Source organism: Excalfactoria chinensis, chromosome 3 (assembly GCF_039878825.1).
Source record: "Excalfactoria chinensis isolate bCotChi1 chromosome 3, bCotChi1.hap2, whole genome shotgun sequence".
In the NCBI taxonomy this organism is placed as follows: domain Eukaryota; kingdom Metazoa; phylum Chordata; class Aves; order Galliformes; family Phasianidae; genus Excalfactoria; species Excalfactoria chinensis.
Window position 1 is genome coordinate 20,228,855 of NC_092827.1, and position 14,687 is coordinate 20,243,541.

The 14,687-nt window shown below is 37.6% G+C and overlaps 1 protein-coding gene across 3 annotated transcripts in view; it reads right to left on the reverse strand.

Annotated features, from left to right (window-relative positions):
• Positions 1-14,687, reverse strand: part of CSMD1 (CUB and Sushi multiple domains 1) — a 935,567-nt gene that overhangs the window by 608,150 nt on the left and 312,730 nt on the right. For all 3 annotated transcript variants that reach the window (XM_072330835.1, XM_072330834.1, XM_072330833.1), the window contains one exon: positions 9,035-9,147. In XM_072330835.1, coding sequence (XP_072186936.1) covers positions 9,035-9,147 — 113 coding nt within the window. The remainder of the gene's footprint in view (positions 1-9,034; positions 9,148-14,687) is intronic.

Here is a 14,687-nt window from a genome sequence, read left to right on the forward strand (position 1 = left end):
TATAGTTTAAAGGAAATTAACAGCCTCGTTTGACTGCAGAGGCTTTGAGAAGTGTAGGCACGTAAGACAGCACTAGGAAGTACATGAAGAGAAGTAAGAACAGACTTGGCACTGCAAACTCCACAGGTACAAACAACTTTGAGGAGGTTAAAGGAATACAGACCCCAACAAAATTGGTTTTAGGAGTATCAAAGAGAATAAAGCAGCAGCATCCAATGTGTGTGAAAGGCACTATATAAGAAGATACAAACACAGCATGGAAACACATAGCACTGAGAAACGTATAAAATATTGCAAGTGCACAAAAATTACCTCAACTGCATCCTAAGGTAAGGAAGAAGAAACTACCAACTAGTGGATCCAGAAGAGCAGAGAGGGTGAGCATAACACTAGAAGACAAGGCAGAACATAAGTAGTGCATGTGCTCAACATTTTTTTTAACTGCACTGTTTATCTTGTTCATTTTTTCCTTTTCTTTAAAGCTTGATCTGAATCAATAATGATTAGGTATTTAAGATTAATTAGCAAATATTACTACTTGGTTTTACAAACACACACTGTTTCACACACAAGATTCACTACAACCAAACCTGCTGCTTCAACATTCTTATGATTTTGTTTTTATAATCCACTGACAACACACAGATGTGCCTTGTCTTGTTGAACACGCATAAGAAAAGCAGAGATCTAAAAGTCAAGGAGATTGTGTAGCCTTCTATGCCTCTCATGGCACTTTTCAGGTCAATCCAATAAGCCAGCTTCGAAGAACCTTAAGGCAAGATCTCTTAGAAGTCTATCATGCATGAATAATGAAATATAGTTGTCAGGAAGTCTTTCGATATATACAGGATGAAAGATTTCAGAGTGTTTTAACTTGGTGGAAAAGGATGCCAATAGAAAATACATAATAACGAGTACTCAGGGCAGTTTTGCCAACTCATTTATAGCAGTGAAGTATACTTAATGAAATTAATGACGTTATTTGGATTAAAAAATAATTGATATCCAGACAGATAATATATACAGTAGTCCAGCAATATTGCATAACAGCTTTGGCTTGCAACATACACAAGGATTATGTGACGGCTTTAACAGTTCTTAAATATCAGTTAAAAAGCAGCACTTACTTTAAGCGTACTACAGCCAACAAAGTCCACTTCTTCACAATTCACAGGTACATGGCATACCAGCTACTTTATTATTTAATGAACAAGAGCAGGGCTTTAGACATGCTTGTTTTGAGTGTATTTTGTCGCAAAATTCTAGATATGTGCTTTATTATTCCAGTTACAGAAGAAAAACATGAAAGGTTATGCAAATGCAGCCCTCAGTATATGAGAAGGATATAAATAAAGTAATTTAAAGTACAATTATTAATAGTTTAAAGCTATACAACAGTAGATGAAAAGCAAGGTGTGTAGCTGTATTTATATGACTATCATCTACAGTAATAGATTATGCTACATTTAGTTAATCAGGATAATGGCTGCTGGCTTTAGTAAGGTAACAAAGCAAAGGTTTTACTTACTGGCCTTCTAACCCAAAGGTTTTCTTTCAAAAATAATTATTTCACCTGCAAAAGTCTAAATACTGTCAGCTGAAAAGGAATAAAAATTTGCAGGCAGCATTTCCAGATGAAACTGAGATACTATTTTTTTTTCTAAACAAGAAAAGACAAAACCCATAAGCCATCCTGCCAAGCCAAGTAGGACCGTAGAGTAAGAATAAATAAGTACAAAGCGGTAGCAAAAGTAACTGCTATAGCACGCAGAGACTTCTCTTTTTTCAAGTCAGAAACTGCATCTAGAATTAAAAGTTCAATTTCTTTAAAGAAGAAAAATAAGCTAAAAAGGGTCTCTGCTACAAACTAGAAATGAGATAACTATAGCTGAGAACATATTTATTTTCTGAGAAATTTCCAACACAACTGTTCTTACTTTGTAGCAGCCAAAGAAACAACTTTCTTGACAAATCCAGAAATCAAGTGAGCCACAGCATTAGACTTCCTTAAAAAAAAAAAAAAAAAAAAAAAAAAAAAGGTGTCGGCTGCATTTCACTGGGGGCATTCACATTAATGTAGATCACTCTGAAAATGACTAAACGCTATGGAATACATCTAATAATCAGAAAATGAAGTATGACTTTCAACACAGAGACTGGGGGGGCAAACACATCAAGGAATGATTTTCCTCAATTTGGCAATTCACACCAAACAGTAAGAATACATACTTTAGATACCTTTTTCTCTTTACTAGCATGGAAACATGTCTGGGACAAAAATTTCAGGAAAAATTAAATGTGAGCTGAACATAGGCTCCTTATGTAACCAGCACCCTTTCTTGATATTGACATCTTGGTATTTGGTAGAAGTCACTGTTTACAAGAAATCTGAGGTAAGGATTGGACTGAGACACGGGCTGCTTAACTGAAATCTTATCTCTAGTCAAATTATAAGGCTACGAACATGAAAAATTATTCCCCCAAATCTCAGTTGGCTGTGAAATGGAAGAAGCAAAAATGCCAGTTACGTTGAGTCATACTGCATGACTTGTTATAGAAAAGCACTGGGAGAAAACATGTATAAGTAATATACATTACTTATGTGGCTGAATTAAAAAAATAAAATAAAATCCAACACTATTTCAGAATGATGGGAGTTCTGACATTACTCCTCAGTGAACAGTTGCTCCAGTAGGCCCACTGTTCTTTCTGAAATCATTTTGCTATTGTATTTGTGATCCCAAATAAGAGAACAAGTTTTGTGGAGAGAGGCTAAATAATTACCATTAACACCAAGTTTGTTGATGTCCTTCACTTAAGAACCAACTAACAGTAATTTTTATAAGGATCAATAAGTCACTAGAATGCACAAAATAATCCCTTCCTCCAAAATCAGAGGCAGTAAAAAAGACAGTTCCAAAACCATCTTAAATCATGTAATCCCCTTTTCAACAGCTAATAGCAACACAAAGGCTGTCTTTACATTAGAGATTGAGCTACTCAAGCTGAAAAGCATAATACAGCTGACATAGCTCAAGCATAGAATAACACAGCAGGCAAGCCTCTTACAGAATTCCTCTTCCTTTACATTAAAAACAAACAAACAAACCTTGGTTGATAGCAAGTTTTACAGAATTTGAGAATCACCAAATCACCAAGGTTGGAAAAGACCTAAAAGATTATCCAGTCCAACCATTCACCTATTACCAATAGCTCCCACTAAACCATGTCCCTCAACACAACATCCAATCGTTCCTTGAACAACCCCCTTCCCCACCCTCCTGGGCAGTCCATTAAAGTGCCTGACCACCCTTTCTGAGAAATAGTATTTCCTAGTATACAGTCTGAATCTCCCCTGCTGCAGCTTGAAACCATTCCCTCTAGTCCTATCACTAATGACACAAGAGAAGAGGCCGATCCCCAGCTTACTACAACCTCCCCTCAAGAAGTTAAAGAGAGCAATAAGGTCTCCCCTGAGCCTCCTCTTCTGAGGCTGAACATTCCCAGCTCTTTCAGTCTCTCCTCATAAGGCCTGTGCTCCAGACCCCCTGCCAGCTTTGTTGCCCTCCTTTAAACACATTCCAGGGCCTCGACATCTTTCTTGCAGTGAGGGGCCCAAAATCTCCCTGCAAAAACCAAAAGCCATTTTATTTTCTACCAATTCAACTAGGACTTATTCAACCATATAAAGTTTCATTACACACTTCTTTCTAGGAAAGAATTTCCCAAAACATCCAGTTATGAAGTTTCTACCCTCAGCAGTCCAGGAAATAACAATCTATATTTCTTACTGCTGGTCCTTCAAGCTCTGCTGCAAGAAAACTGTCCTTTTAAAACAAAAAAAAAAAAACAAAAACACAGAAAAAGGAAATTCCACTTCTTCCCCTAACAGTGGAAGTTACAGCCTGTAATTTTTCTTAACTACGGAAGGTATGGAGTACAGTTGTTTTAAATACAGTTATCATTTCTTCTCCATAAAATATACTGATTCATGTGAGATGGGAACGAGCAGATAAGTACCTGCCTCTACATACCAGCTTCAGTTACTCAGATTTATTATTTCAAGTATTTTATTTTATTTTTAGATCTATGCACATATATTTTAGATCTACTCACACTCTTCAATACACAGTCTCTTTTTTCTTTTTTTAACCTGTCCCTCCTCACAGAAAAACTTATATTCCTTTTTTGTTCTCTGAATACACATATGCATTAAAGATATTCTTCTGCAGCTGTTATGACAGAACTGAACACTTTTGACAACTAAATCATCACTCTAGATTAGGTATGAGGCATTCAAAGTTAGGCTGGATGTGGCTCTGGACAGCCTGGTCTGGTGGTTGGTGACTCTGCCCAAAGTAGGGTGGTTGAAACTAGAAGTTCATTGAGTTCCTTTTCAACCCAGGCCACTCTATGATTCTATGATAAGGGCTATAAAGATATTTGGGTACTTAAAAAACAAACAAACCAACAAAGATTTCTACTAGAGAAACTGAGCAATGGAGTAATGTTAGCTAAGGGACTGAGGCCTGTTACTTTGACTGCATCCTTGTTGATGGGGAAACCACAGTATCAACATAACTGTCTGAATTCAGTGTCATTACAAGAGGCTACTGTCTTCAACTTGGGCGTTGAAGAGTTTCATTGATTTTTAAAAAGTAGTTTAGAATATTCACTCAAAATAATGAATAGAAAAAGAACACGGAGTGACAGACATAGAGGAAAAAAAATTCTTCTAAGAATTGACTGTGCAAGTGTATCACCACATTCTACTGTTGATGCTGAAAAGAATTTAAAAAGAAGCTTCAGGGAAGATACACAAGGCAGGAAGAGGTGACTGTCAGTATAAATGTTAATGCTGAGCGTTAGCAGAAAGCTCTGAGAATTCAAAGACCAAAAGAAAAAAGGCAGTATACCCTAAGGGTAGGTAAGATAGAGGGAAATCCAAGAGTTCCTCCTTGGGCAAAGAAAACCTGCTACTGTAGAACAGAGGTCAAAAGAAAGATACTAGCACGCATTAAACAAACCAGATTCACCAGAATTGAACTAACTCTACATTACAAGATGTATTTTGAAAACAAAAACAACAGCAGCAGCAACCAAAATCAAGACAGTCTAAAATGAGCCAATGATTGCTAAGGGCTATCTAGCATTTAGTAGCAGAAGGCAGTATAGCCTGGAAAGTCAATGGTATCCTGGGTGGCGTCAAAAGAGAGATGGCCAGCAGGGAGACAGGGGCCACTGCTCCCCTCTGCTCTGTACTTGAGAGGCCTCATCTAGAGTACTGTGTCCAGGCTTAGGGCCCCTGGGATGTGGATCTGTTGGAACAGGACTAACAGCATACCAAGAATTAAGTTTTCCCACCTTTCAGAACATCGTGTTCTTCACGGCTGCATTCCCTGAACAAATATATGGCAAAAAATAGTATAAGAAAGATCAGACAACCATTTTACTATGCATTATTTAAAGTATGCTTGTGCAGAACATTTTAGATACTGCCCTCATTTAAAAGAGGATGTTTTGCTGTTGTTTTATTTCCAACCATACACAAGTGTACTTCATGTGAGGAATACTTCTGAATTATCCAGAGAAAATTTCTACAATACAACAGTGCTGAAATTTATTGCACTCAAAACATCTTAAAAATAAATAAATAAAGAGTTGGTTATTTCCATTCAAGAAACAGAAAATAAATTGATTTTTACAGGGAATTAAACAAAACTGCACCAGTTGTGAGTATATTATTGTTCCTCCCCTTTCCTACTGAAGGCTAAACGAAACATTCTTACAATGTGAGGCACATGCAATAAAAAAAACACATTACAGAAACAGAATTCAATTTCCAAATCCCAAACCTTTAGTCTTCAATTTAATTATTACTCATAAGTGATAATAACGGTCAATAGATTGTTTAGCTGATTAAGCTAAACTGAACTTACAACCTCTGCAATGTATAAATATTTTGATGTTGATATGTCTCAAAATCCCATGGATGAAAGCTGTCAGAAAGTAATACTGATTCAAGCACCCCCATCTGCACTGAGGAAGACAGAAGTATTATTAATGTTGTAGTTAAAAATAGTAGTCTCACATAAGCAGACCTACAAACCTGATGGAGTAACAGTACAGTAAAGAAACCTACATTTCTACGATCCAGGCAACTGCCTAGCTACATCAGTGTCTTGTTAACACTAGTAGATGGCTCTCACTGGAGTACTGCTGCAAAATCAGGTTTCGTTAAGTATAAATATTCATGTGGCATATGGATGACAGCAGGCAGAGTCAGATAGGTTCAAATAGCGTTCGAGCGCTCAGAATTCTAGTATGTTATTTCACTAGCTTCATTGTTTTTACATATTGCAAAAACACAAAGGACTCAAGTATTTCATCTCTGCACAGGAAGCAGGGAATCAGGAATATATTCACTAGAACACATAAAACTGAATCTCAGCTCAGGCAATGGCACACAACACTCTCTCCCTGCAGTGGGTGCTGGCACATTTCCTCAGAGGCTGCTGAAAGGTGGTTGATGTACCTTCTTTCCTGGCTCAGTGCCCTTAACCTCAGCCACTACAGTCTAGGTTCAAAAGAGCATCCTTCAGACAATAAGGCAGAAGCCTCCCAGCAGCACTGCCTCTGCTCTGAAAAGCATGAGCTCAGCATAGCAGAAAATCCTTCCTGGTTGTCAGGGAAGACTGTTGTCACGCCACCCAGTGTGATCACAATTAAAGTGCTGACTCTCAATAATACAGCCAACCTTGAGGACACTTATCAGTTATATTTTTGAATGAATGAAAATAGCAATCCTAAGAAGATGAAGTTTTCTTATGCCTGAGAAAGTGATCTATCAAATGTGTTTTATAAAAAAACACTTCTGCAGACTCACAGAATATGGGAAGTTTATGCAAAGTAATTAATCTGAATTTTTCAGACCAGCTTCATCCATTGCCTTAAGACAAGTGGTACAAATCCAGGTTTCCCTTGCCTGCCTTTACATAGTGACAAAAAGGCATTTCCCTGTCTCAATAATATATATTAAACATGCTGTCTCTGCCAGCTGAAATGCTGTTAAAACTTCCCTCCAATTAAGATGTTTAAAACTGCATTTCTCAAATTGTTACAACCACGGTGTCCCAAAATCTTAAATGGCAGCAATCAGTGGCACTTCAATCTTCCCAATGCTTCCAACTGAGCAGTAATTCATTTACTCCAGAGAATGATAAAGAGCAGGCTAGCACTAGGGACAACTAGATACTTTTACTAAAAGCAAACTAGCTTATGGATAGGTAGCCAGCAGAGTGGCTATTAAGACTTGCAGTGACTATTAACATCTGCATTGTATTCAGCTGTCTCAGAGAGGTCAATCACTACCTACTTACAAAATCACATATGGCATAGTAGCAAAAAAAATAAAGAGCAGTCAGGGAGAGTTATAGAATTTTTTTTATTTTTTTTTAACTATAGGTCTTCAGTGAGTCTATTGTCCCTTACAGGAGTTAAGAGTTTGAAACAGAAATCACTCCCAGTTTTCAGAAAATGAACACCTAACACCCCACTACTGCAAATCCTTCCCAAGCCACCCACCCCTTCTGCCTGTCTGTAAACTACAATGTTCTCTGCTGAATGACCTCCACCGTATTTTTGGGAGTTGGTTGTCATATCCTGAAGCCAATAAAAAGCTCAAGGACCGCGCCAGACTTAGAGCATTTATACAGAAAATCTCAAAGGGGGCAGTTAAACAGCTTAACCAGAGAGTGGTGCTATCTGTTGCTGTTAATTACAGATCCTCCTGCTGCGGTTTTTACAAGAAAGTAGGCCAGCAGGAAGTGTCATTATATTACAGCCCGTGGCTCTGTGCATGTGTTCCGAAGATGACAGTCAAGAGACTTCTTTTAGCATTCTTCACCATCTTTTTCCATATGAAAAAACCAACTGCTTAGCTTGCATAGAAGAAAGAGCTATGTTACCATACACAACTGATAGAAGAGAAAGACACATCTATGTAGAAAGCAACTTCAGACAGAGGTAGCAGTTGCTGGTGTTTGTGATGACCCATGTTCTTTCTCAGCTTACCTAATAAAACTTGAAAAACAATAAACTTTCCTAGCCTTTCATCACAGCCATTCTTGCTATTCAGCTGACAAAGCTTTAGAGGACAAGGCAAAAGGGGAAAAAAAAAAAAAAAAAAAAAAAAACACTATCAGGGAAAGACAAACTGATAAGCAACCCATCGCAGTAAGGAAAAAGTACAGAAGATTAAGCACAAATAACCTAACATTCACGCACAACAGATTAAATGCAATCCTGAAGTTACACTAAAACCATCCGCACTACCCAAGCAGAAGCAACTGACTTCATACCACTGCATCTGATCAAATTCCCAAAGTTTGCTAATCTCAAAACTTTTTGTATCAATCACCACAATACAAAAACAGATCCAGTCCAATTTTATGAGATTGCCTCTTGGTTAACACTGGAAGATACGGAATTTTTGGACTTATTTTTTCTCCCAGAACTGTGCAGTCATCACTGTACTCTAGTATCTTCTGCAGAACTGATTTTGAATTGATTTGGTTTTGGAGAATAAAGGAAAAGAATACACAGAACATAACATATGTACATATACAAGTTTTCCCCACTATAAGGCTATCTATTGATTTTCAGGACCAGTTAACATCCATCTCCTTTTTTCGTTTCTATCATTAAAGCCCTCTAGTCAGGCACTGCCTAAAGTAGCTGTCAAAAGAAATTCGGGAAATAACAAGAAACCCATTTAAATGTAAGCATTTCCTAATCCAGCTTTAGAAACTTGACAAATTTGATTAAAAATCCCAGCTGAAATTAAAGTATTAGTTTGATTGAATTAAATGTCAAAATGAAGACTTTGTCCACGATATAGTAGCGTTTAGATATGCCAGAAAAAAAGGTTATGCCATTGTCAATGATGATTCAAACCCTAAACAATGAAAATGGAAACGTTTCAGCACCAAAAACGTATTCCAAGTAAAAGACCAAATAAGAAAATCATTCTTACCTTCATAGATAGCTTTGAAACCTTGAGCACTGACAGCAAAGTCTGTGGTGAAACAGAGTGTGAGGATAGAACCTGTGCTCACAATAGATGATGGAAGCTGAAATCCAGATAACCTGTTCAATAAAAGAGGTACAAATAATTAAAACCTTTTAAAGAGATAAACTAAAGCTCTCCTCTCCCCTGTAGCCTTACACCTCCAGAAGACGAAGCATAAGTAATTAAATAAAACTTTGATATATTTTAATTTGGATAAGTAATAATTTCAGCCTAGCTTTATTTCAGACCACCTTTAACTCTCACATGTGAAAACATCCAAGACAAAAATCCATGTCTGAATTACACCAGTCAGCTGCTGCCTTGTCTTTCCAGTTTTGAGCTTTGGAAAACAAACAGCAACTTGGATGAGTCAGAGATCAGAATGAGTGAGAAGAGCTTTAATAAATAAAGATAAAGACATATAGTCAAATCAACATAAGTCAGGAAAGCATTCTGCCTCTTTATATGTTGCCTCCTGTGCACTAATTAACAGCTCGCTCTAATCTTTTCACCTTCTGTGTGCTCAACAACCTATTACTTCTATTTTTTTCCACCTCATTTACTCCAATTCTGGACCTAACCAATACACCTTTCTCCTCAAACCCAAAACTGCAGAACTACCATGCAGATTGACACACCTTACGTTCCAGTTCTGTATTTTCTGTCACCTTCACTATCTATCTAGATGTAACAGTTTTTGGAGAAACATTCTTCTTGTTCTATTTAATAAAACATAGTGGTGATCACCACTGCCCTACATCTGTATCGTACAGCTATGACAGTTCATTATTAATTTAGGATATGTATTTTCTGATCTTACATGCATGTTTTCTCTCTCTTTGAGAAGGGTTTCAAAGTGGTCTGTTTTAGGAAACTGTTATCTATTGTGGGAAAAAGCAAGGCGAAACAGAGAAAGATACAACATAGCTTCAACGCACCACAACATGTAAGCAAGGAGGGGAAAAAAGAAGGAAATAACTGAAAAAGAAATGATTATATAAAGCAGAACTACGCAGCTTAGCTACATCATTCCTGGTCAGTATTTGCTCCACTTTGTAAGGCTTTGGTTCTTAATGGCAACAAAATTGTAAGGGGTCTGGAGCACAGACCACATGTCATAAGACATGAGGAACAGTTGAAGGAACTGGGATTGCTTAGCCTGAAGAAAAGGAGACCTTATTGCTCTATACAACTACATGAAAGAAGATTGCGGTAGGGTGGGTGCCTAACTAGCAATAGAGGGAATGCCCTCAAGTTGTGCCAGGGGAGATTCAGGCTGGATATTAGAAAACACTTCTCTACAAGAGTGGTTACATGCAGGAACAAGCTGCTTAGGGAGGTGTTTAAGTCACCACATTCATGAAATGTCTGGATGTTGTAACAAGGGTCATGGTTTAGTGGGGAAATACTGCTGGTATGTGGATAGGTGAAATGGATGATCTTGGAGGTCTTTTCCAACCTTGATGTTTCTATGATTCCAATACATGAACCCATTTGAGCTGTTGTTTCTAGGGCATCCTATTTTGATTCTATTATGGTAATAAGCATCACTCCTACAGCGTGGACTTGTAAAGACAAGCTCATTAACTGAAACAGCTTCTGTAGTATCCCCTTTGAAATACCAGATCACCTTTTCATCTAATTGACATTGAAATTTATATTAAAGGAAGATAAATGTGTTCGTTCACAACTTTAATCACTACACCTAAAATTTTTGCAGACTGAAGAATAGGTAGCTCTGTAACAAACTTGAAGGAAATAATACACTGATTTAAAATATGTTTTTTCAACATATTTAGTGTTATTGCAATCCCAAAAGAAAGAGAAAGAAAAAAAAAAAAACAAAAAAACAAGAAAAATCTCAAATAAAAGAATTCTGTATTTTTGTTTAACAGATTATCCAAGTGCCCTCACAGTACTCTTGCTGACATAAAGTGACATCAAATGCCAAGAAATTGAGAAAAAACTAGATAGCAGATTAAAATCTTGATTGTTATTGATATACTCCAAAGTAATTTCCAGAAGGAAAACACTGTTAACCTACAAAGTCTTTTTTTCTCCCCTTACTAACATTTTCACTGGGTAATTATAGCTGATGAATCATTATTTGTTGTACACATTCATTTTATCATGCAGAAGAAATCACACACCTTCCAGTGTTCCTTTATTCTGAAAATGTATGTTGGCAATTAAGTTTTAGGCCTTTACTACAACCAGAATGGGAGCAGTTCAAGCAGACAGATCTGTGCTAAGAAAACCCCGCTAATAAAACCGCCATTTGATAAACTTGCACTGCTTCATACTGAACACACAGCGAAACATTAAAATACTGCCATTTCCTTAACTTTCAATAGCATGAGTCTGCACAAAGCACACACTAAAACACTTTCTATCCATAGATGGACTACAGTTGGCTGGTCCATAAATAAGAAACAGAACCTATAATAGAAAGCCCAATGATATACCAGTACTGCAGCTAGACTTTAACTGAGAAAGAGCATTTCTTTCTGCATTGTCACTTTGTAGATCTTGTAATTCAGACATTTCTAGTAAGGTCTACATACATACATTATATATGCATATATACATATATAAGATACAGCACAGCAATAGCATATCCAGCAGATCCATCTGGCTCTGCTTGCATCTCCATTTGTGAGGAAATATCTGGGGACTCCCTGGTACAAAACAGGCATTAACAGGCTGCAGCAAGTGCACTGCAAGGCTACCAAGGTGCTGAGGGGCCTGGAGCATATATGTACAAAGTGCAGATGAGGAAATGGTCGTTGAGCCCTTACCAGACAGTAGCTAAGGATAAAATTTACTGCTGTCTTCAGCTCCCTACTGGAAACGTATGGAGGTCAGTAAGCGTTACATGAAACACTAAAGAGCTGCCTGCCATCACTATCATAACCTTTCAGGATTTACACACTATTCCTAAATTTTTAATGTGAATAAAGACAATCATAAGCTCAAACTTCCCATGCCATACAAAAACGCAAAGCTCCAGGAAGACACTGTCTCAAAAGTTACACTGATAGCAAGTGATACAAATCAAACAGCACCCATATTGCAGCTCTCTAGAAACTCCTTGCTACATCAGTGAAGCCAAATACTAAAAAAAAAAAACAAACAAAAATACTGAAATACATTTAAAAGGTGCTATCTCATATTTGGCTTAACTAGAAATTATCCCAGAACTACAGTACCAAGAAAAAGTAAGAAAAACTAAGAAAAACTCCACGTTCTAGATATCCAACATCACAAAGTCAGTAATATACATATTCTATTAGGGACCAGAGAAAAAGCAATCATGACTATGGATCCCTAGCATTTATTATGGATATCATCATCATAGTATCATGTGAGTTGGAAGGGACCTTAGAGATCATCGAGTCCAACTCCCGGGTTTCGAGCCCCCTGTGTAGCGAAGCGGCACTTCTACCCCTGCGCCACAGGGGGGATTCGAACCCGGGCCCTCCATATATATATAGCTATATATATATATATATAGCTTATCAGTGTTTTTGTAGTGTGTTGGCCTTGATGTACAGTTGAAATAATACAAGTATAGTTGGAATAATACAAATGTAGTTGGAAATAGATAACCAAAGGGTATCAAAGGAAAAGGACTCACCAACTCTGAGGCCTTCAGTCAAGATGGGCGCTCACCAGTATCGAGGCTCACCACAAGAACTCCACAAAGGAGCAACCTCCAGAAAGAGATACTAACTTAGTGGTGGTCAGCCCTTAAATGGGATCTAGGAGAGGTAGAGTCAAGCTCTACACCTTCCTGGAGCAGAGCTGAATTACCTTCACCTGTGCTCCCACAGCTGAATTACCTTCACCTGTGCTCCCACAGCTGACTCATCACTTGCCTCAGATGGTTAATCAGAGGTTCAGGCTGTGATCAGCAGTTTCCCTTACACCTTGGCCAGCTCCTAGACTCCCCAACCCCCCTGTTGGAGCTAGCTACCATGATCACTCCCCCTCCTGCAACCACAGCTGCCAGTACCTTTACTCAATGCTTTCGTAGCATTCTCTGCTCACATCATCTCTTCAGGTGTGCTTCAATTTTATGTACTTTAAAGCCAAATTTTTAATATGCTATCCTTGTAATTTTAGCAATCACTAGCCTGAATCAGTCTAAACTGCTTGAACTTAGCCAGAAGGGAAGCTAATGCAGTAATTTAAGAGATGAAGGTAACTAAAGTTTTACCACAGAAAATAACTGTCTTGCCATCTTGTGCTGACCTTCAAAAAACAGAACAACACTGTACCATAGGCACATGCATGGAATTGTGTTTGCAGCCTATCCTGCAGCACTGTGCAAATTGCATGTTTAAGGTTCTCCAACTTCTTTAAACAAAAAAACACCTTAAAATCAGGTATATAACGTATATTTTACTCAGTATAATATCTTCATTATGTGTACTTATGCCCTATAAGCATTATAAAGATTTTTGCTTAGGAAAGCAAGTAATCCATGATATTCCTGGGATCCTCGTCACTTCCAGGTTCTGTGGGGTTCTGCAGAGGGGCAGCCATGGTCCCAAGTTGTTTGCCGAGTTCTGTCAGAACCTTTGGAACTTGTACAAAAGCCACAACATTACAAACATAGTTGTAGGATGTGTGTACATAATATGACCTTTTATGAAGGGTCACATCCATGATCCCTGCTTATCCCTTCAACAAAGTGAGGGAAAATTCAGAGGTATTATTTTAAAGCTTGGCCAGACACAACTTTTATTAACTTCCAAAAAAACAAAAAAGAATTGATGTTAGCCAAATAAAAGTATCCTACAGAACCAATAGCTAAGCATAAAGCATGCAGCTTTGTCTGACTGTACACAGTACTGCAGTCATATCATTTGTCTTCTCCACAACCAACATCTTTGCATAGAGTTCGAAGTTGAAAGCTGATCATAAGTAAACAAGATCACTTCTCAAGGTTTATTGGTAGCATATACTTTATGGTGAAACTGTGCAGATCAAAATTAGAGTATATGATGTTATACAACTATTCTTATGCAAGTTTAGACTCATACAAACGACGTCCACCAACAAGGTATAACCACTAAGAAACAAACATATGCAGTATTATTTCCCATATCCTGGAGAACTTCCATCTCCCTTGCTCACTGCTCTAACTTGCTACTCTGGAGGAAAACTCAGGCACCAATAATAATAATAAAGTTTTTTTTGTTGACTTATTTTTTTGTTGTTTACTCTTCTTAAAACAAACAAATAAAATAAGCTGTCTACAATTGTTCCTAAGGGTCATGCTCTTACTGGCTTCCCAGTTTCATTAAACAGCCCCTGAAGGAGCCAAAGGAGCAAACTCCTAAAACATATATAGAGATTGTTCCTCATTTTATTCATCATCAAAAGATGGCACCCCTGGGGCCAGCTCCTGTCTGTACTGGCTACCAGCAGCGAGAAGAGTTACCACAGATGAAGGCACTTAATAGTACATAAAGCCAAGAAACAAGCCTATTTCATCAAACCAAGCTGTAATTTGCCACATACAAAACCACAGAAGAATTATTTTAATAATTTACATCAATTCTGTTACAAGCAAAAAGTGAAAGACCATCTCATATATAAAAGCACAAGA